Here is a 23,740-nt window from a genome sequence, read left to right on the forward strand (position 1 = left end):
GCTCAACTTGATCCTGGATTCAGCAACAAAGTCAACACCATCTTCTGTCACTTGGGTTAGAAAAAGCAACCAGCTACATTAAAGAGGCTTCTAGATCATAACTTGCAAAATTTGTCAAGTCTGACATATTGAGGGTGTTTTTTTCCACCACTGTCCTTTAGTCTAGAACCTAAAAGAGATCATTGATTTGCGAGGTATTTAGCAATTTTGAATATCCCTAGGTAACAGAAGAACATTTCCATGTGCTGGTTCAGTGCTTTGCTATCAGCATTTAGGGTCAATTTACCAGGCTGCCCTTGGCACTTGACAGTTTGTCCCTTACAAAAACAGCTCAATTGAAACAATGGCTCATGTCCTCCTATACTGTAACTTTTATAGAAAGATACCAATCTGAGCTAAAACTTTTAGAAGGAATGACTATAGCAGGCACCAAATTGCCAATAGACATTATTTCTATTTATAACTCTTTCTGATTATTCATGGAGTTTCTTATACTCTCATGTTAAAAGGTGCATGCATGTATTGTCTTGATAACTGTATGTACTGTATTTGATGTTATGATTTGTAGACCAGATATACTGAAAGCGATCATAGAAAAGCACAACCTAAAACAATATAACATTTAGTAACCTTAATAATACTTAACTAGCACAACTATGCAAAATATAAATGAATCTTTAAAATAGAGTTGGCGTTACCCTTGACAATTATTTAAAAGGCTTCTATCAGGAATGCCAGTTCTATTTTTAAGGAGTTTAATTTTTAGATATAAATATAATATTTTTAAACAGACATTTATATGGCACTTTGTTCATTGAATGCCCTTTAAATTTAATTTCATAAATCATGCAGTGGTTGATTTTTCTTATTTCTCTTGGGCAGGATCAGTAGCCAGCTTCAGATCAATGGTTTCAAATCCTGGGTATTGCTAAATTCTGCTTGGCACCAAGACATTGTAGATATGTTTGTATGCTAAGAAGGGATACAATTTTTTTTAGTTGACCATGATAATTTGATGGACTGTAACATAGCAAATGTACAAAACTACTCAAACAGAGGAATCTTAGTATTGTGCAACTGCAACAGATTGGAGGGTGGGCACAATGTCAGTGGACATTGGACTACCAAGTGTCAAATTTTATTTTATCCATGGTGTCATTCACTCCTGTATGAAAAAGGAGGCCATAGTTCTCATACCATTGGTGATTCAGGGGTAGCAGAGGCTTTCAATATCACAATATAGAATCTAAAATCCAACAAGTTAAAAAAGACCCTAGATCTGAAACCCCATAATATAACAGTTAAAGTACTGAAGAGAAGTGAGAACATCAATGACACAGTCAAGATAGCCATTCATTTTTGAAGTTTCAGATATCCAGAGTGGTACATTGCAGGCTTTTCAATAGCTTTAGAAACGTTCATAATCTAAAAATGGGCACATTGCAAAGCACAAGGAAATGTGAACATTGTAGTAGACAAAGTCATAGGAGTGACCTCAGCTGTGCATTGCCCCATTTTAGAATATTTCCTATGAGATTAAAAAATAAAATCAGCTTAACAATATATTCCTTAAATAGCAGGCCACTGGAAACAGAAATATAAAATCATAGTATCTAGCTCACTCATCAACTGAATGAGCTTCTTCGTACATACCAACTTTAATATTAAGCTAGTTGTCAACATTGGTTATACTGAATGGGGTTTTCTTCTTGTTACTTTTCATTTTAGAAGGATCCCTAAAATAGCTTAAAAGCATATAAAGCTACATTGTAAGGCTGTCCTCCTAGCTGAGTATTAGCAGCCCTGACTGGCAACTGCAATCCAGGGTGTCAGGCAAGAGTCTTTTCTCACCCTACCTGATGATGCCAGAATCCAAATATGGTGCTTTCTGCATGCATGTGCTCGAATAACATGTTAGAGAGAATGCTAGACAAAAAATGCTTCCACTTAAAATTGTAGCTCTCTATGTATAATCTGTTTGGAACGCGGGTGGCGCTGTGGGTTAAACCACAGAGCCTAGGACTTGCCAGTCAGAAGGTCGGCGGTTCGAATCCCCGTGACGGGGTGAGCTCCCATTGCTCGGTCCCTGCTCCTGCCAACCTAGCAGTTCAAAAGCATGTCAAAGTGCAAGTAGATAAATAGGTACCACTCTGGTGGGAAGGTAAACGGCATTTCCGTGCGCTGCTCTGGTTCGCCAGAAGCGGCTTAGTCATGCTGGCCACTTGACCCGGAAGCTGTACACCGGCTCCCTCGGCCAGTAAAGCTAGATGAGCGCCGCAACCCCAGAGTCAGTCACGACTGGACCTAATGGTCAGGGGGTCCCTTTACCTTTACCTATGCATAATCTTAGCTTCACTTTCCCATTCAATACATCCATCTCTTATCTAAAACATATAAAATACATTCTGGATATCCCTATCATCCACATTTCTATTACTGTACCTTAAATAATTGTTGTTGTTGTTGCTGCTGCTGCTGCTGCTGCTGCTGCTGCTGGTGCTTTTTTGTTATTATATGCTGTTTTTATGCTATTGCTAGTTTTCATGTTATTTCTGTCTCCTACAGCTTTTATTGTTTTTCTCGTACAACCAATAACAATAATCATTTTGTTATATAACTACTGGAAATAAACAATATTGCTTTGCCAGCAATTACAAATTCACTCTTTAGCTGGCCCTGAAATGTGCTTAGGCAGAATTAGATCCAAAAGGATTCCATGCACAAAATGTAGATTGTTTTCAGGCTTAGATTTGGCAGAGACTTTTCTTAGTTGTCTATCACATTCACACAGACCCCCGCCTTCTCTTCCAGCCTTCGGCAAAAGAAAGGAAACCTTCCCCAGAGGCACTGGAATGGACCAGCTAATTTAGTAAAATGCAAGCCATGCCCTCTGATGCATGCCAGTGCGGTTTGTGGCTCCGATGGACATACTTACACAACAAAGGTAATGACAAAAGCGTTTCTGTCGTAATTCGGGCATTTGCAAAAGTACCATTTAGGAATGTGAGCTTTCAAACCCAAGCCATTTAATGAAACATGTAAGACTGTGAGTAAGGAAGGCTGTTACCCTGATGCTCCTCATGTCAACTGAAAGTGCCAGTAGTTCAAGAGAGTTCCTCTACACCCCAGACTGGAAAGTGAAAGGGGGTCCACATTTAGAAGCAGTTTTTCATGGTATTGTGAGATTGCCAGATTGGATGCCAAACTTCCTGCACAATGGAAATAATGTGGATCTTGTGTTTAGAGTGTGCAGAAAAAGCAGTAACAATTGATTGAAGACACCTGTTATGTGAATCTGTGGCTTTATGTTTCCCTATATTTCCTTTTCTTTATGGTGTAGCATAACACATTAAAATGAACGATGTGCACTGCATTTATATCACTCAATGCATGGTTGTTAGAGAGTAAAAACCTTGGTGGGAAGTGTAACATTTGACTTTATAGTGAAAATATAATTCACTTGGTGTGCTGCATAGGTCATATATATTCTAAACCAGTACACCAAAGGCATAGCTAAAACACTAAAGGATTTCCACATCTGAGAGCAGATAATGCAGTCAGTGGATATTTTTCATTGGCCTGATTATTAATGCCTTAGGTGTTGATTTGGTAAAAAATACAAAACACCTCCTTAGTCATGTTTAATTCAAGTGTTGATACTTCACTTTTTAAGTGGAATTAAGATTTTCATGTTTTGTTCTTTGCGGTGTACTATGTTGGATTAATCATTTATTCATACATTCATTGCTATAGACATATAATATACCCTATTCACAAAGGTTTTGCTTGGATATGATACTTTATGGTAACAAGTCTGAAAACATAAACATTAAGAAGAAAAGATAAAATGCATCAATATATACCATCTAAAAAGTGCCCCAAAGGGCTGTAACTGTGGTGACCTAACTCACTTTAATGTATATTTAGCTCCTACGTTGTATTAGCAAGTATCCAGGTGATAAAAATTGCATGATCCATGCACCAAAGATTTATCATCTATATCAAGATAGCAAAGTTTGGCTTCAATTGTGTAAAGGAGATGCCGTAACAGAATCAAGCGGATGCTGTAGGTGAGGGTGTGAGAAGAAATGTGGGTTAGAATGAATATATAGTGATCTTGAGTGGTGGCATAGAGAAAGGAAGACAAATTGCAGGAGAAGAATTGTTCCAGGCACAGGAAACAACAGGTTAGAAGGTATGGAGATAAACCAGATGAGTGGTTGCAGAAAGGAAGGAGCATGAAGTTATAAAGGGCCATGAAAAGAGAAATCTGATGCCAATTCACTCATGCATGTTGAGATCCTCATATGGGAACTGTACACGCACACACACAACCCATACGCAATTCTATGTATGAGAGAGGGGGGCGCAATATGAATGCATTTGCTTCTGAATATTCTGAATTTGAATCAGGGCCAGAGAGGAGCAGAGCTAAGGGGGGACACCTAGTTTTTGAATTAAATGTGGAACATGACAACTTGTGGAACATGACAAAGAGGCAATGTGACAATTGTGGAGAAGTTGAGTTATCCATAGTGATAAGACAGACTAATTTTGCCAAGATATGCTCAATCAAGCACCAGAGGGCAAGGTGTATATTGGGAAGTTTCATTAGCTGAGCTAGCACTTGGCTGTCCATCTAGGTTAGATGGCAAAATATCATCTGTGAACTGTGTGAATGTTTCCAAAATATTAGAGAATATTTAATCACATATAACTAGATAATCCCATAGTAACAATGAATTATTGCACTTGAATATGTGTTGTACATTTAAGGGAGCAGTCATAGCTTGGTAATATAGCACACTCTTTGTATAGGTTCAGTTCCTAATATCCTCAGGGCCGGATTAAACCCTGTGGAGGCCCCTGGGCAGTCGAAATCTCGGGGAGGGGGCTTGCAAATTATATCTGAATACTTTTTGTAATTTTCTTTCAAGAGCAAATAAATATTATTTTGATCCATTGTTGCAGGCCCCTAATAGGCTTGGGGCCCATAGGCCAGTGCCTACTCTGCCTGTTTGGTGACCTGGCAATGAATGTCCCCAGCCAAAAGTATGTCCAGTATCAGGACTGGAAAATATCTATTCCAGCAAACCAGGAGAGTTTCTGTCTGTCTGGGGAGGCTGTAGTGAGCTCAATGGACCATTGGTGTGAGTAAGACAGCTCCATATGAACCAGCACTTGCTTTCATATGGCACTTATGTATGCACCAACTAGATTCTCTGTTACTGATTCCTTTAAGTCTTCTTTCAAAAATACATTTCCATTCTCTTGTGATTATCTTGCTCTTCCATGCTCTTCTTAGCCACTTAGAATATGCTCAGATAAAACAAAATGGGATTGACTTGATAAATCCATGGTAAATGCCTTTTATTGTATATTCAGTCAATCTGTTCCACTGGCTTATCGTGCTTTTACTGCATGATTTAGGCTGAGCCCCAGATCTTTCAGAAGCCCCTTTGATTATTTATCACTACATCCAAATACTTTTTTGATCCAGAGCCATTGATATTGTTAGTTCACTAACCTTCTCTGGCTCAGTTTTGATTCTGCTAGCTATAATGAAGACGTCTAATGCCTCCTGCTGTTGCCTATAGCTGTCTGGGAAAGGCAGGCTCTTCCACCCCTCATTCCACTTTGAAAGAGATCTAGGTAAAATCTGTGTGTGGATGGGAGGCCAGCATCTCACCCATTGGCATCATTTCCTCCTTACCTCCTATATTAGGTGCATAGACTTGACAAGGTACATGTGCAATTATACCCAGCATGCTTGCAAGGTAGAGATTTCACAGGGTATAGATTTTCCATGCACCTTGTACATACATATGCTCTGTTTGAAGAAACATGTGGAAGGTGGGGTCAAGAAGAAATAATTGGTGATTGGTGATTAGTAATACCACCACACCCATCTGATTAGGTTGCCCCAGCTATCTCCCAACTCCCCACATATTCATTCTACTGCGTTTTTATCTGTATAGGACTTAAGTCTTTTAATAATGTGTTTAAAGAATAATGTCCTATAATTCCCATTTCAGTGGTTTGTGGTCCCCACAAGGATTGTAAGAAAACTTATTTTGACACCAGTTTCTGGAAAATGCAGCATGGATGACTGTTTATTTTCCCCCAGTAGTGTACGTATGCTTCCAATATGCTGGGCAATTATAGTTTCATTGGCTTTCATTTTAATCAAGTCCAGAATTCTTCTGCTATTGTTTTTTCCCCCCTCCTTCTGTTGCATGTGTCTAGCAGGTTTGCTTGAAAATTTGGATTGAAGTTTCTGCAGGTGACAGTTATAATGAATAGCAATTTCTCAAAGGATATGTCAGTCACAGCTACCAAACACAGAGTTCTTTTGACCTTTATCCTACAAGGAGGTGGTCCATTGTCAGAGTGCTTTCTTGTAATAGTACTTTGTTGCAAATGATGCAAAACAAACGTGTATCAGGTTTCACAGCTTGACTTGGGTAACATTAAAAATCTCTGACTCCAGTTTGTTGTTTCTTTCAATATAAACTTTTCATCACTCACCCAAAATAAGTAGTATTTTTGTGCAGTACTTCTCTTGAAACCAGTTCTGTCACATGTTTTTTAGTAAATCATAACAAAGTCTTAGATTCTCCCAAAAAAAAAAAAAAATGAGCTAAAAGTCAGAATAAGAAAATTTATAAGAAATAATAATGCATACAAAAGACTTCGCGGTTTGCTTGTTCGGAGATTTCTAAACCACCTCTGAGGGTGTGTTGCCCTCACAAGGCACTGTACAACATTCTGCCACAAAAATATATGATATAAAACCATCTGAATAAAGCAATGTTTCAGCCGCGTTGTTTAAAACATGATACTACATAAAAACCATTGTTCCATTCCAAGTGACAGCTCAGCAGTATAAAGCAAAAGTTTATGTTCAGGCAAGCCGAACAAAGTAAGGAATAGTAGGGCAAGGCTATTCACTGGCACCCCGGTGTCAAGATTCTATCTGATCCAGAACTCACAATTGCCCCTAGGCAACTTGAAGTGCCTCAAATCATTGATGTCTCACTTGGGCTTTGCATAATACCTACATCCACATGTTGCAGCCTCTCTTGATCCCTAATTCTTCTCATATTCCACTGCATTTCTATAGTAAAATTTCTAAATTTTGTAAATATGCAGATATATGGGGATGAGAATGTTATATCTACCACCACCTCAAGTAGGAGGGAAATCTTTTGAAGTAGAATGCCTGCTTGCACTCACAGAGGATTCCCTCACAATTTAAAACCCAGTTTTCCAGTTTTCTAAAAGTGTGTGGAGCCTCCATATGCGAAGCACGTTTTCAGCATCAGAAAATGACCCTCCAACTCATGGAGAGTGATCCGAAGAGTGACAGAGAGGTGGAGCATGCCCCCATGGTGTTTACTGAACTCATTCAAAGGATGTCTGAAGTGTGCTCATGTGTCTCAGAGATTCTGTGCAACAGACAAACTCCAGCACTCTTCCCAGACACAGAGCGGCAGCAGAGGGTGATGAATTGTCCTGGACTTCATACTGAATTTCAGAGACCTGTCCCATGATCCTACCCCATAGGGCAGGCCAGGGTTCTTGCAACCACAACATTTGATTAGCAACCAATGATCTATGTACATACATTTTGGTCATTGCACAGATTTTCCATTTTCTGGGTGCATAATTTTAGTTATATGGAAACCTTAGTACGCCATAGAAGCATACTTCTACCCTTTGCTGTTTGAAAATTTCTGTTTGCAATGAGTAAATGGTTTACCAGGGCCATTCTCCAAGGAGAAATGTAAAACTGACAAGTGTAATGCAGGATTCCCCCCCCCCTAATGTTACCCACATGGTTCTCAGCAGTGCCAGCTTTTATGGGCTTGGCATTTATTTCAGCTGTTTGACTTCACACAAGGTTTCATTTCCCAGGCAGTCTAAATTGTTTCAAGCAACTGCTGTGAAACTAAAGGTCAAGATTTAATGTCCTAGCAAATAAAATGTTGATGATTGTAAGTAATTATCAGGAAATTCTAATGCCTGCCCAAAATTTCAGGGAATGTTCTAGGCTTCAGCAAGCAAATGCCTTAATGAGCTTTACAAAATTCAGAACAGCAAAAGTGGCATTTATGGATTATCATTGTTTTGAAATGTAACGCAGAAGACACAATACATCTGACATAATAGAGATAACACTGTCGTATCATATAGCTTCCATGTGTATCTAGAGTGGAGAAAATTAGTTGTCCTCCAGAGGCCAAACTTATCAGAAGAGCTAAGAATTGATGTCCCTATCTTGGAACATGATTTGCAGGATCCCCTTTGTTGTCTATTTGTTAGTCCCCACAGCCCAGGAATATAATGTCAGAATGCATGAATATCCACAAGTATAAAGGATTTATCCAAAACAAAGTTAACACAAACAAAAATCAGAAGGAAGACACCATGGGACATGCCCGCATCATGCATCTCAAGGGTACGGTTTCAGCATTACATTTATTGCTTCTATCTGAACTAGTCAATTATTTCCCTTAAAAGTGCTGTAAACCCCAGTATACCCAAAACATCATTTTTTGTGGAATCAGACTCAGTTTTAAATCTAAGCACTACTTATTCTTCGAAGGACAATAAAACTGTGTGGTCCTTTTAAACTGGAATGCCAGTACATTACATGATGGAGTGGGTTTATGATAACCAAAGCCACTGTCAGATGAATATCAGCTCTTCGGTTGTTTTGGCTGTCCACAGCAGGGCAACCTTTTATAACAAATGGCCACAGTGTTTCTGTTTTCAAGCGCTCCCGTGGCTCCTACTGTGCTGTCAAAATTATTGCACAGACTGCAGTCACACAACAAGCCACCACAGAGACTCTTTCCAGTTTCAGCAAAGGTTGAATCTCACCAGCTGCAGTTCTGCTGAAAGTTGTTGGCCAGAGGGGACAATGATATTTGTGAATTACTGTGTTTGTCCTTGTTCAAACACATAGTACCTGGGCAGCTGCATGTAACCCAATTGTCAATAATGACGGCTGCACCCCAGCACATTCCCATTCGTCATTCTCTGGTAATGATGGATGGCGATGTTTGTACCATATTTTGTTGCTGTTGGTTGTTGCAGATTAACACCAGTAATAACATTTTGGCTTGCAGTTCACTCAGTGGCAATCCAGCTTTTGTATCTGAAAATTGGATTTTGGATGCTTTCTGTCATGAAGCTGTAGAGCACACGGGTTGAGTACATAATAGCAAAACAAAACAAAATTCTGGTGCCAGAGACTGACTTTATTTTGTACAATAATTATTATTTCAGAACATTTATGATAATTTTATAGAATTCTCCACATTGAAAGTCTGGCATAAGTGTTAATTACAGTCTCATATAAGTAACAGAAATCTGGACCTTGATATGCTACTCACAATAACAGTAGCAAGTCCTCCAAACCATTGGTGGTACCAGAGGGGGCAGAAATGATGGCTGCTCCCTGTGGTTATTTGAAGAACACTCACATTTCACATATAAATTGTAACTGGATCATAAACTTGAAATTAAAAATAAGGCTGCCATTCTAAGCATGCTAAATCCACTTAAGTAAACAAGGCATATTTCACATTGGGGCAAAGTTTGTTCCATTTGGTTACCTTTTCAAACTCCCCCCCTCCCCCCGTCCTTTCTGGTGACACCATTCTCAATACTGTACCACAGTGTGGATATCCAGTTCATTTGGATAATAAGGCACTGAGACTCTGCACTGAATGGAAACAATGTCTATTAATGATAATGGCAGTAAAATGGAATTGCCAACTCAATATAGCATTTGCCTGGAACAGCAGGAGATCCAGGGAAAGAGAATTTAGCATACATTCCTGCTGTGTATTGTATGATTCTCAAATCACATCCCATAATGCACGAGCTGGCAGTGTTCTAAATTCTAGAGGAGGGGAAAATTAAGAACTGCAAAGTATTCCTGGATTATCTCCATTTCCTGGACTTCGTTTGTGACAATATTGGGTGTACATCTTGGGTATTGCCTCTTTACTAAATTAATTTCAAGACATTTTTATAGTTAAATGACACATTGTGGTTGTAGAGTTCAGTTTAAAGAAAGTAATCTAAAAGATAAAAAATGTAACACAATGCAGTTTGTATTTTGTAGCTCTTTCCAAACTACAACTTCTCCAGTACCCTTACAAACTTACGGCTATTCTTTAAAGAACACATTCCCCTTTCCTCAAAAACAAAACAAAAAAACGCATAAACATCTGTCAGCAGCAGTTCTATTCCATTCAGTGGAACCTACCCACCTATATTTGATATCACATTCAAAATTCATATTGTTGTACTTCTAAACAGACAGTGCACTAATTGTCAATTTGAAGATACCCAGGATCATATTCCTATACATCTTTGAATTGTCAAGTTCTTAGTACACCGAAATCATAATTAAATTAATTAGACACTGGGGAAAGGCTGGGCGGCTTATTACTTCTCAGCTTGACCTTGAACACATTTTTCGTGGAAACGAAGACCTGGGCAAATGGCATTAAAACTAGTGATGGTGAACATATGGAGTGTGAGACCGGGGCTGTGCCTTCTGGCCCTTCTCCGAATCTCATGGTGTGGATCTTCTTTATGGACCGAATACACAAGTTGTATCCTGTCACCTGCCCAGGGCTGATGCTTCAATGGAGCTTGTTTTTAAGGAATTGGATTTAGGTTCAAAGCCTTTCCCTGCTTGTTGAAAGAATCATAAACCATACAACTGATGTTCAGGTAGAACTTTATCTTGTTCTCTGGCATCACACCAAGTACCAATTCATAGCATTTCCATCATACTCTTCACAAATGAATTACGCCAGCAAATATTCCAGGCCTCTAAAAGGAATATGTAAGCAATTAGTTAGCACTTTTTCCTGAGCAACACATTAAGCAGAATAACTGCGTAGCTGCCACTTTTACAGGATGTGTAATTAAGCTAGTTAATAAAGCAATTACCTGAACATGACGACGACTGTTCTTCACTAATCAGAAAATGAAAATAAGGGTAATCTTAAATTACCAAATACTTCCTCAGTGACTAACAGCCCTTTCAGTGATTGGAAGGTACACATAGGTATAATTATTGTGCCTCCAAGTATGTACATTGTTGTTTGGCAAATTTAATTAAATGATTGTAAACAAATTAATCCAATTATCAAGCCTCTTGTTTGAAAATAGGAACAAAAAGTGCCTACTGTTGTCATAGCACTCACTAATTCGGCAAGAAAAATTGGAGGCAAGCAGTGTTTCCAGAAATTTGGGAGGGGAGAAGATGCAGTATTTGATGCCTTAGTGAACCAGTGAATTTGAATTTCTCTTTGCTTTATTGTATTCACCAATGGTCACCTCTACATTGTCACTGTTTTGTGAGAGGGATTTAGTCACATACCAGACATTTAGGTTTTCACAGTTAAGTGGCTTAGAGTGTTTCTGGTGTTCTAGCACAACAAATCCACTTTTTTAGAAAAAGACTTGTGGTAAAGAAAGCGACAGGAAATGAACTAAAAAGTGTGGAATAACTATTGATGGAAGAGAAGTCACATAACCTCCAAGCAAACAGATCAGATGGAATGTTCAATAAAGAGGTTATCAGGACAAGCTATGCGTCTGCATATGTGACTCACTAACAATGGAGAACCTGCTTAGTCCCTGATAGGCATTAATAGCCAGAATCAAAGGAAGATTGTGCTCCTGTATTTTTAATGGCATGTAGAAGAGGGGAATTCCAGTAGTTGCAGCTTTGCTAACCCCAGGGGTGGATTTAGGGCTGTATGAACAGTGCACATGCACTGGGCACTGTCTCAAAGCCAGATAAGTGACTCACTGGGCTTTGAGAAGGAGGCGTGAGGCTCTCACAGTGTCCTAGAGTCCTCCTCCTTCCAAAAGCCAAGTTAGTGTTTTCATGCCTTTGGGAAGGCAGCACAAGGATGGGGGGAGTGCGCCACTGCTTACCCAGCATGGCAGATGCATTTAGTACCTGTAGGAGTTTAGTGTTAGACAACTATTTGTATCTCTTTCTGCCAAAGTCACAACAGCCAAGTAAAGCTGCTTCTGTTCCTAGACTGTACTGAATCATCCAGTTTACAAAAAACACACCCATAAAGCAGACCTGAGAAGCAATGAACTGGTAGAATGCTCATACAGTGGTACCTCAGGTTACGAACTTAATTCGTTCCGGAGGTCTGTTCTTAACCCGAAACCGTTCTTAACCTGAGGCGCACTTTCGCTAGTGGGGCCTCCTGCTGCTGCTGCTGCCGCTGCACAATTTCTATTCTCATCCTGGGGCAAAGTTCTCAACCCAAGGTACTACTTCCGGGTTAGCGGAATTTGTAACCTGAAGTGTTTGTAACCCAAAGCATTTGTAACCTGAGGTGCCACTGTATTTATTCATTATAACAGAAGATCTTCAACCTGATTAGGCAAATTCAGAAAGCATGGTGTCAGGGAACTGCCATTGGAGCCAGAGGAGGAGGGAGGGCTCCAGAGGGATGCCGGAGAGCATCCCAGGAAGGAGAGAGGCAGCCCATCTGCGGGGGAAGGAAATCAGCGTAGCACCAGTGGAGAAGGGGGGCAGATGGGTGAATCGGTGAGGAGGCTCCATGACTCCTCGCCGGAGACCAGCGGGGAGAGCACGGGTCCTCCACTGCCCACACCCTCCCTGCGCGGAAGACTTCCGCGCAGGGAGAGTAGGCGGAGACTTGGCGTCAAAGAACTTCTTTGCTGGAAGAAGTTCAAGAAACGCCCACTGACGGATTCTGCCAGCGATTGAGACAGCCACGGATGAGTGGCTGTCCGGACAGAAAGGGGTTACCCCAGGTAACCCAGCCAGGTGTGGCGACAACTTACGCACGAGCAACCCCTAGAACCATTACACATGGGCAGGTGAGGTTCTGTGGAAATCTGGTAGGTGTCCTGCTCTGACTCTAAAACACACAAGCAGAAGCTCTTTCTTATAAGGAAGGAAGGAATATTTACTCAGGCAGGTAACAGTGCAGCTTAGCAACAGACACATTGCTCAGGAATCATGGTTTAGGAGCTCAGGAGCAGGGCAAGAAGTTCTGAACTGGAAGAAAATGACAAAAATATCCTGACAAGTTTCCACACTCCATCTGCTAAGCTTTTAATGATAAGTGCTCACTCACCTTGTGGGAATATCAGGATTGCTAAGATGTACACATGCTCATAAACTTCAACCTTTACTGGCTGGAGGAACACAACGGTACGTAAGGGGTGTGACTACATCCACAGAACTTTTCTCAAGTTAGTTGCAACCCACCACCAGTGTGGATGGGAAAAACCACACTCACTCCCTAATAACAGTGACATGTGACCAAAGGTGCAGCAGTCAGTCAGTTTCAGGTTAAAAACATCAAAGAGCAACTGTACCACTATAGAAGAAGTACAGAAAGGCCTAAGTCTTCCTAAGTCCCTCAATGACACCAAGCTTTTTCCCTAAACATGATGTGCCTGCCTTTTTATTCTCTCCACTCAGAACCCCCTATCCAATCACAAGGTTCTTGGAATTCCGATATCTCATGGGACTATAACTAAGGACCAATAAGTTTAAATGGAATGGCCACAATGATCTATCGCACTTTGCCCGTTTTGGTTTCTACTGACCTCTATCAAAATTGGGTTCCACAACTGTTCTAATGGAAAATCTGAAAAGATTCAACCTCCTCTTTAGTAACTGTATCAGCCTAGCTGTTTCTTGCCAAACTGGCAACTGAAGAACCCCTATACAACATATCTCCTTTATTGAGGTAACTTATATGCTAACCAGTTTTTATATCATAATATTGTCACATTGACTTTTCTGCTCAACATGTCACAGCATTCCACCTCACTAGGCATAGGGAATAAAATTTCCAGTTTAATGTCTATTCCTGATGGATCTCCACAATGGGTTTAAGGTGGATCTATTAGATCTAAGAGTCCATGAAAGTAAGCGGAACTTCATTATCTTAAAATATCCAAAATATAAGACCATTTGCCAGTTCAAATGTTTATTGTTTGTAGCAAACCTGCTTTATTTCCTCTTTGCATGCTTAGTATTTGTTTGCTTTAGTATGTAATAAAGATTTAAATTGCCCTTTTCTGAGGTCCCAGATGTCTTTCTGGTTTTGTTGTTGTTAAGATTGGCGTTAAGGTTGAAATTGCCCAATATTTGAGATCAAGCTTGATCAAGGTAGCTGAAACTAAAGAGGAATCTCACTGGGATGATTAAGTCATGCTAGGCTTCCTTCTGTCAACTCTAGTTGCTCCTGTCTTAATGTAATAATCTAGTGTATGCTTCACATGTCATCCCCCTTCTCTTCAGCTTTCCTGGGCGGCTGACTCACAAAGATCAAAGACAGAGCACACTATTAATCCATTGAAAGATGGTTGAGGAAGTGCTGACACAGACAATAATAAACTATGCATTGTAATGTTTGACACTGTAAACAAACATCACCATCATCAGTGTAGCTGCTATATCTTCCAAATAAATCTTGCAGCATTCCTTCAGACTGTTTTTCACATCTGGATTATCCTGCTTATGTAGCTGCTATATCTTCCAAATAAATCTTGCAGCATTCCTTCAGACTGTTTTTCACATCTGGATTATCCTGCTTATGTAGCATGATGAGTGTTAATGGCACTCAGTAACCCAAATTCTCATTTGAATTGGACCAAATTATTGCTTTTGTTGTAATTGGAGCAGCTCTACCCCCCCCCTTTAGCATCTCACCAGTTTTTACCAGAAGCATGGAGAAGACAAGTTCTTTTTCAAGTCATCCTGGAGAGAAATGCCAGCCTCCCCCATGGCTACCAAACTGAGACCCAATAAGAGGCAGCTAACAGTGACCCAAAAGAGGTCCAGCTAGGATGCAAGGACTAACAACAGGAAGTGCAGGTCCATCCATTCAATTTGAAAGGTTCTACAGCATTATTGAAAATCATTTCACCATATCTATATCTCTATATCTATCGATCAATCAATCAATCAATCAATAGAAGATAGATAGATAGATAGATAGATAGATAGATAGATAGATAGATAGATGATAGATAGATATAGATCTACTGAAGTAATAAGCAGTAATATCCAATAAAACAAAGGGTTACTTGAGGATGGGATACGTTGGAAGAAGAAAAATATTACTGGTGAATGAACCAAACTATAAGCTTCTAAATCCTAATGTGATAGTTAAATGGAGAGGATGGGGTAGCCCAGCATTATTAGTGTCCAAACCTTGGCTAAAATGCTTTGTAGCTGTGAGAAGATCTGTAGTTGTGATTTTTTAAAATATTTTACTTCCATGTTCGAAAGTGCCTCAAACATATGCATCTGGTTATATTAGAGGGCTATTATGTGAATTCTCGTCATTGCAGTTTTCATTGTTTCCTTTCCACTTCCTTTTCACCTGGCTTTTGAGTAATTGCTAAAATTTGGAAGGATTTTCACCCAAGGAACCAGTAAGATTCAGTGACATTCTTCCAATGTGCTTCCAGAAATTTAAAGAAGTAGCTCACTTTCTCCCTCAGATACTCAGCTTAGATGTGAAAAATTCGGCAAATCCCACAGCCAATTACAATAATGGAACTCTTCCCTATTTCCAGATATATATTTTAAACAAAAACTGATATTTTTGAAAATCAGAAACATTGTTAGAGATGCCTGTGCTTTGTTTGGCATTTAATAAGTGTTTCATTTTATATGCTGAAGAGGGTCTCCCTACTTTCACACTCCACATGCAGTCTTTGGCAATGGAATTTCTGTTCTCTGTTGTGACTTATGATCCAAATAGTAAAAACTGACTGAGTGCAGACTTTCCCAGACATTTAGCATGATCTAGATAAAGAATTCTACATACAGAAGCAGGCTCCTTCTTATGCATCTCTTCCTAACTCAGAATGGGTATAAATAATATGCGTATTCAAATTATTGGAATACACATCTAAGTGTGAATGCCATCTATTCACATTTGCACTGCTTTTACTTGAGTGCACTGTTCAATGCTTATCACCATCATGGCAAAACTAGTTGTGTGTAAAATACCAATACTAAAGAGTGACTAGAGCAGATCAGGTGATCAGCTTTTTTATTAAAAATAAAAAGTATGGAATTATCTAAATTCAGCATCTCCAGCCCCTTTGTATATGTGCCTGGAGCTGATAAATTCAGGAGTTAATATGTGGCTAAAGAGGAAGGAAAATGGTGGGGGGAAAGATGGACTAGTCAACACAGGAAATTGATTAGTAGAGAGCCAATACAGTTCCTATTGATTGAGAGCAAAGCTAGACACCTACAAAAACAAGAGATACTGTGAAAATTTTGAACTTTGTGTATTTTAATTGCAAAATGGAACAAAGCCAGAGTCTAGAGATGATTCTAAACCTAAATCTAGGTCCTTTATCTGTTCATATATTGAACCCTGGCCGTAACTTGTCACAGGATAGTTAAAGAGGAAAAGGTGCCTTACGGCCAGTCCTTAGATGAGCCATTCATTTTAGTGCTGCCAGAGAGCCCTTGTCCAGATGATGTGTGTAGAAGTCTGGTTTTGTCTGCCATCTCAGTGTCTTCATAAAAAATCTGAAACACTGGAGCAATCTATTTAAAGAAAAACAAAGTTTTTGGAGCTAGAGCAGCTACTCCATTTAGTAGAGAGTTTTGACCAATCCATCATCAAGCAGGAGAGCTGTGATCTTTGCCTTCCCTCTGCGCATTTCCTACTATGTCATCCTGCAAGGATTGACAATATTATTAATGTATCATTATTTCATGCCTTGAGTATGGCTGTTGAAAGAGTTTTCTTCTGAAGGGAAAAGGATCCCTTCTGTAACACACTGCTCAGCGATGACAGGTACCATTCAGCTCTCTCATCTTTACAACATCCCAATGCTAGCCTTTAACTCCAGCTCTGAATGTGGGTGTATGTGATAATACGAACTAAGCAGCCGCCTGATCATTGATTTCTTGTGTTAGAGGAAAGCTTGTTTTCACTGGTTAGATGCTTATTGTCATTTATTTGCCAGGACTCTGCATACTCCTTGCATATGCATTTTGGTTGAATTAGGTACCTTTTAATCATTCCTTTCTTACTCCTTTTCAGGTCCTTTTGTTTGTGCAAAAATGCTTGGAAGTATAAATAAAATGTCTTGTGAGTCTTTATAAAACAAGAAGTGTTTCTAGAGCTTAGCAGATAGCATTTCAGTGTCTTGCGGTACACATGACTAGTATTCTTCCATAACTCTTCTTGTGCTGTCTCACCCCCCAGCTACTTGAGTCCCCATCTCTTTCCATTTTCTCCTTCCCAGGATCCCCTTCCACTCTTAACATCGCCAAAATATGAACCCTAACAGACTTGTTAACATCACAATTAAAAAATTGTATTTACGCATTATTCATTCATTCATTACTGTATCTATACCCCCACCTTTCCTACAAGATGCTCAAAGTGGATTCCATAGTTCTCCTCCTCATTTGATCCTCACAACAACCCTATGGGGTAGGTTAGGTGACTAAGAGAATGACTGGCCCAGTGAGCTTCATGGATGATATTATCCACAGAGGTAGCTATTACTCAAATTGGTATATCATAAGACAGGCATATGCAAATTCCGGGCCTCTAAATGTTTGGGACTACAATTCCCATCATCCCTGACCACTGGTCCTGTTAGCTAGGGATGATGGGAATTGTAGTCCCAAACATCTAGAGGGCCAGAGTTTGCCTATGCCTGTCATATGACACTGACCCAATTGCACCCTAATATTTAATCAGTGTCACTGATTAAATTCTAGTTAGTTCTGGCTAGTGGAAAAAGTCATGGGTTTTCCATGAAAGACATACCCAGATTTGGTTGCAGTTTGAAGTTACATTTTCCAGCTGCTTATTTTGGACTTCCCAAAGAAGGATGTAAGACCTAAGAGATCCCCTCATAGAAATTGCTTGCTGGAAGTTTGAAATTGCAATAAATTCAAATCCCCTCTGTTAGCCTATGTTTTCTCCACTTTGTTTTGATGCTATAGCCTGTTTTCACTGCTCCTGCTGTATCACTGAATGAGTAGATATGTTGACAAAGGCATGCATGCATGCATAAATGCACCCAGCATTGACATCATAATTGGATTGATGGACCAATATATCTGCAAAGCATTATATTGGAATTGTGGTCTTGTCTGACAGTTTCCCTTTAATTATTTGTCATGAGTTCCACCATCAAACTTTATGTAGCAACATGGGTTAAATTCTAATGACAGCATGTCTGTCAGCAATGTGGAATGTACATAACCTTTTCCTGACCTTGTCTAACACATTATTTTCATGTTTTTTCCCCTTTGTTTTTTGTTTGTTTGTTTTTTGGTGTTAATGTTGCATAGACAAAGCAATTTATAGATTTTTTTCCCCCTAGGGTGTTAAGGAATAGGTTTCTTACAGTTAGTTTTTCTTGCGTGGTTAAGATGTTTTGTCAGTTTATTGATCCCTACTTTTTATTCATAAACCTTTTATTTTCAGAGGCAAGTACTTTTTCACAGTTGCCTGGTTTTAATTGTGATCAGGAAGCCACAGTATTTTGAAGACAGTTTTTCTAGTAAATTGCAAGCCATCATCTTTTTGTATTGAATTAAAAATTAGAGGACTGTAATACAAAAGGAATACCCATTATATTTTATGTGCAGTAACCATTGCTCTGCTTGCTGTGCATGCATTTTAGTATTGTAACTGCCTATCAGAGTATTTGGATATCACAGGTGTGGAACTGAGGACTTCCGCAGGGCTAAATAGGATCTCTGCCATCATCAGAGACCTCCTACCCTGTTGCAAATGAAAAAATCCCCAAACCAACACTAGCCAAGGATTGTACATCACTGGCAGTAGAAAACATCTCATATGCACAGCCCTTCACCAGAGAGGGCTGGAAGTTTGGATGTCTGAATAGAAGTAAATGAAACTTGGGCACACTTTTGGCACCCCTAGGTTTTCTCTCACTCGACAATGCCATGGATTCATTGGGCAATGGACTCTAAGGCACCTGAGTGCCCCCTTGCCAGTTGGGAGGGGAACTCTGTTCCCATCCTTAGCAGCCCTGCTAGTTCATTGTGGATACCTACTGACATCTTTAATATATGCCTGTTCTGTCTCGTTAGCATCATATCCGTGGGCAGTGCTATTTTTCTAGAAAAAGAGGTGCCAAAGCTCACCATTAACTTCTCCCTTGTTCTCTTAGAATGACAATGGCGCCCACCTGAGAGGTGCTGGATCTGAGCTTCAGTGGACTCTTGCTGGAAAAAGCCCTGTCCCTGAGTAGCAAAGAAATGGTCATTAGGAAGAGACTTTGCATGGAAGCAGACTTGATCCTCACTGGTTGCTTAAGTAAAAATGGCTGTAATTGAGGGCACAGGGTTGAATCAAATGCTGTCCTACTCAGAGAAGACTTGTTGAAATTTATAAACATGACTAACATTTCCCACTTCTACAATATCCTTTTTGAGGGGAGACAATCAAAACAGCACACAGTATCAGTGGTAGACTTTGCGCCTTAACATTTCAGCAGCGTGCTCTGCAACACTAAAATGTAGCGACACCCCCACCCCCACCTCTCACCTTCTGTTGCTCATCATTGTCTCAGTATCCCCTGCAGCACCATCTCAGCTCAGCGCCCAGTGTGGGCGAAAACTGGCCGTGCTCCCCTCAATCCACCTCTGAAAGTATTCCAAATTTAGTCTCACTATGGATTTGCATAACAGCATTATGATACAGGCAGTTTTGTTTTCAATCCTGTTCCTAGTGATCCCTAACATGGAATTTGCCACAGCTGTTGCACACTGGGTCAACATCTTCACCTAGCTATCCATCACAGTGTTAGGGTCTCTTCCCTGGATCCCACTAGCATATATGTGGAGTTTGGAATTTTGGGTGCCTTTGTGCATCATTTTGCATGCTTACATTGAATTGCATTTGCCCTTTTAGTGCCCATTCACCCAGTTTGGGGAGATCCTTTGGAGCTCTTCACAATCACTTTTTGTTTGTTTGTTTCCACCCTGAACAATGCGGTGTTAGCAGCAAACGTGGCCATCTTTCTGCTCACTTGTAACACCTGGTTATTTAGGAACAAGTTAAAAAGCACAGCTCCTGATACTGCTCCTTGTTACCTCCCTCCATTGTGAGAAATATTCCTCCTGCGCAGTAGGAATAAGCAGTCATCCATCACTTTGTCGGAAGGAACCATCCTCCCTCTCCTCCCCTCTTTTGCAGGTTTTCCTGACCTCCCCATAAATAATTGTGGGGTGTGGGAAGGGGAGGGGTGAAAGCCCCATTAGTGGGAGTCCTTGCACTGACTTCCACTAGTAGGGCTCAGTGGTTGAATTCTGCCCTCTGCTTCCAGTTCTTGAACTAGTTACTGATCTATAAGAGACCTGCCTTCTTATCTGCTAAGCTGATGAGTCTTTTGTGATGGAATATATGTAAAATATGAGATAGTGAAGATCATGGCAAACTCTTTTGGGAGAAGGATAATATCTCTGATGCTCACATGCTTTGCACAATGAAACCCTGACCTATTACCGCTAAATAAGCAGTATACTGTTATTGGTAACAGGAATAATAGTGTTAGCAATTCTGGAGTTTCTGGCATAGTATCTTCCCAAGCAGTTGTTGTTGTTGTTGTTTTATCCACTTCATTTATACGCTGTACAGTATTACTGGCTGTTTCCCATAAACTTCACTCATGATGGCCTCTTTGGGTTTATTTGCCCAGTGGCAGTAAGAAATATTAGATATTTAGTGGGAGAGAAAGCATAATTATAGGATTAGTTTTGAAAAGCATGGAAGAGGTGTGCTCTGAATGACAGCAGGCAACGTGCTTCATAATAACCTTCTGCATTAAAATTACAGTAGTTGCACAGGGAGAAGAGGCATTGAATAGGCTATGCCATGCTTACTTTGAATTAGCATGTCAGTAATGATGGATGGAGCAAACAAAAAAAATTGACCTGTCACGTTATGATTATGAGCCGGAAAGCCTTAAGGCATTTGTAATTGGCTCCAACCAGCAGTGTTAACAAAGAGGAATTGGAAAATGAGATTATTAGGGTGATATGATCTTCTTTACATTTTTAGTATGCAAAAAAGAAAGAAATTGCAAGCTACTTTTTTAAAAATGTAAGCCATAAGGCTCACGATTGCAAACTCTCATTCATTCCCTTGAAAAAAATAGAAATAAAGGAATAGTGCCTTTTAAGCTGACAGTTTAGACCATGAAAAATACATGAGCTACTGGAAACTAAGACGCTGGGCCTCATTCTGAAACTGTATAGGAAGTTGGCCTAAACTTCTCTTTGCCCATACTAGGATTGATATGTGTTCATTTTTTCTATTTATGCATCGTTCTCCAGAGGGTCTCTGTGGGTTTCAGTGTCGATGGAAATGACTGTTTTTCACTTGGTGAATTTTCAACATACAGCAAAGAAAGTAAATGTGTAATGCAATACATGCCCCTGATGCAAGAAATAAGCATTGATGTTAGAATTAGCATCATCACATTCTCTGCCTAAAATATTTCTTTTAAAAAATAGTCCATAAATATTGAGGGCTAGATTCAACTCCTCAGTTCCATTAGAGGAAGCCAGTTCAAGGATTCCTAGCAGCATAATAGGGCTTCCCTCCTCCTTCCTCTGCATGTCTCCTATGCGCCCCCCAAATCCACTCTGGAGGGTTGAGAGAACCCCCAGGACAGTACATAGGGAAAAGAAAAAAGAAATTGTTTCACTGAGAAAGCAGAAATCCCTTGGCTCTACATTGAATTCTACCCTGACAGTGTATCATGCAGAAAAGAATAGAAACTAAGCTTTGGGCCACACTTGCATGAAAGTATCTTGTACCAGGTGGCATTGAATTGCAGCCAATACTTCATTTGGGTACAGAATACTGTCAGGCAAATTGCTCCCATGCCAATCATAGCAAATATATGCAGGAAAAAATATGGAACTGAGGTGGGCACCCCACAAGCTAGACATGATGTCTGCCATGTTTTTCATTCTAAACTAGGTCTTCTGTGCCATCAAAGTGGACATTTCTGTAGGACATTTCTGTATGAGTTTCTTCAGAGGCCTGTTACAGGGACTGGACATGGGTGGCTAACCTGTGTCTCTCAAGATGTTGTTGGACTCCCAGCACCTATCAGAGCTAGCCAGTATGACCAATGCTCAGGGATCATGGGAGCTGGAGTTCAACAACTTATGGATGGCCACAGGTTGGTTTCACTTGCTTTAAAGTCTTGGTGTGAATTTTGTCTTTTTATTGTTACAGTCTGCCTCGTTCTGGAATTTCCCCCTAGTTACAGATGTTCCTACAGCTGCAGCAACATTCCATGCAAACCAGCTGGAAGAGATAAATCTCAACACACACACTCTTTGTGACTTGCAAACTCACTATTGCCTTTCTGGGTAACTACAGACTCATTTGATTCAGATTCAGCAGGGAGAAGCTGATCCTAGATGCTACTGGTGCAGGAACAGTGGTCCACACAGCATTGTTACTTTCAGATAACAATCCATGCTGCTTGGCTGTACTTTCATAGCTTACTTGTAAATAAAAGCTTTACAGATATTTTTTCTATTTGTAACTGAAGCTGCCCTAACCTCTGAATAGCTGTTATTCCTCTCTGACAAAGGGGAGCTGCATGCAGGTTGCTTACTCTAGCACTTGATCTCTCTGCCACGGCAGACGTGAACTCAGTATGAGGCCGGTATGAGGAAGGTCATAAAAATGTGTTCTTGCTTCTCCACCTGTTTATCTGATGCAAACAAATGTATTTGTAGGAGCAAATTATTCACAGGGTTTGGAGGAATATGCAGAACAAAGCTCTCTTCCCGCAGCAGCAGAACAATTCTCTCTTAAGAATATGTTCTTTAGAGCATCTTTGAAAGCTTAATCCAGGAAAGATGACATGAGGACTGTAACATACATATGTAGCATGCACATCATCAAGCACTCTTGGGACTAGGTAGAAAAGCACTTAGGCTTGATTAAGCAGAGGAAAGGAATCTGTGCATTTGTGAGCCACTTAGCGTTACCTTTTCTTCCTATCAAGATAAAGCTCATTACCTCCACAGCATGCTGCCTCTCCATAGGTTTGGAATGATACTAGATAACTCCAGCAGCACAGCCAAGTGTTTTACATCACAAGCAAGTGCTGAAGCAGCATTTTCTGGCTCCTGAAGTTAGCAAATCTAAAAAGAAACACCAATAGGTCTCCCCAAGGGCACCTACTGCCATTTCACACCAAAAGTAGCAATCTTTAAAAAATCAATAGGGTTATCTTAAACACTGGAACAAAAATTGAATAGAAATATCCTTCAAGTTATTATTAATTTTATCCTTCAGATGTTTTATACTGCTGAACTGGTATTGCTGATGTCTCCTGTAGCCAGATCTCTTTTTGGGGGGGGGGCAAGGAATTCAAGTGGGTTTTATTAAAGGGTTCTTAGCCTACATAGCAGCATTAAACTGAATAACGAAGCCAAAGTCAACAGATTTTAAGCAAGTCTTCCTTTAATTTATGGGTACATACTGATCCCTTTGGTGTGATTACTGTTGTAAATTAGATGAAGTGGAGAAAGACAATTTGATGTTGATAATTCAAGTGTAAGCTAAGTTTTCCTATTGTCATGTGCACTGTGTGCTTTGCAATCTTGGGCTGGACGTTGGCTGGCTTAGCAACTCATCAGAAGAAG

The 23,740-nt window shown here is 40.0% G+C and overlaps 1 protein-coding gene across 3 annotated transcripts in view; it reads left to right on the forward strand.

Moving 5' to 3' along the window:
- The window catches only part of SPOCK1 (SPARC (osteonectin), cwcv and kazal like domains proteoglycan 1), a 398,473-nt gene that overhangs the window by 270,613 nt on the left and 104,120 nt on the right, over positions 1 to 23,740 (forward strand). For all 3 annotated transcript variants that reach the window (XM_081850393.1, XM_081850392.1, XM_081850391.1), the window contains exon 5: positions 2,812 to 2,944. In XM_081850393.1, coding sequence (XP_081706519.1) covers positions 2,812 to 2,944 — 133 coding nt within the window. The remainder of the gene's footprint in view (positions 1 to 2,811; positions 2,945 to 23,740) is intronic.

Source organism: Podarcis erhardii, assembly GCF_964252035.2.
Source record: "Podarcis erhardii genome assembly, chromosome: 2".
In the NCBI taxonomy this organism is placed as follows: domain Eukaryota; kingdom Metazoa; phylum Chordata; class Lepidosauria; order Squamata; family Lacertidae; genus Podarcis; species Podarcis erhardii.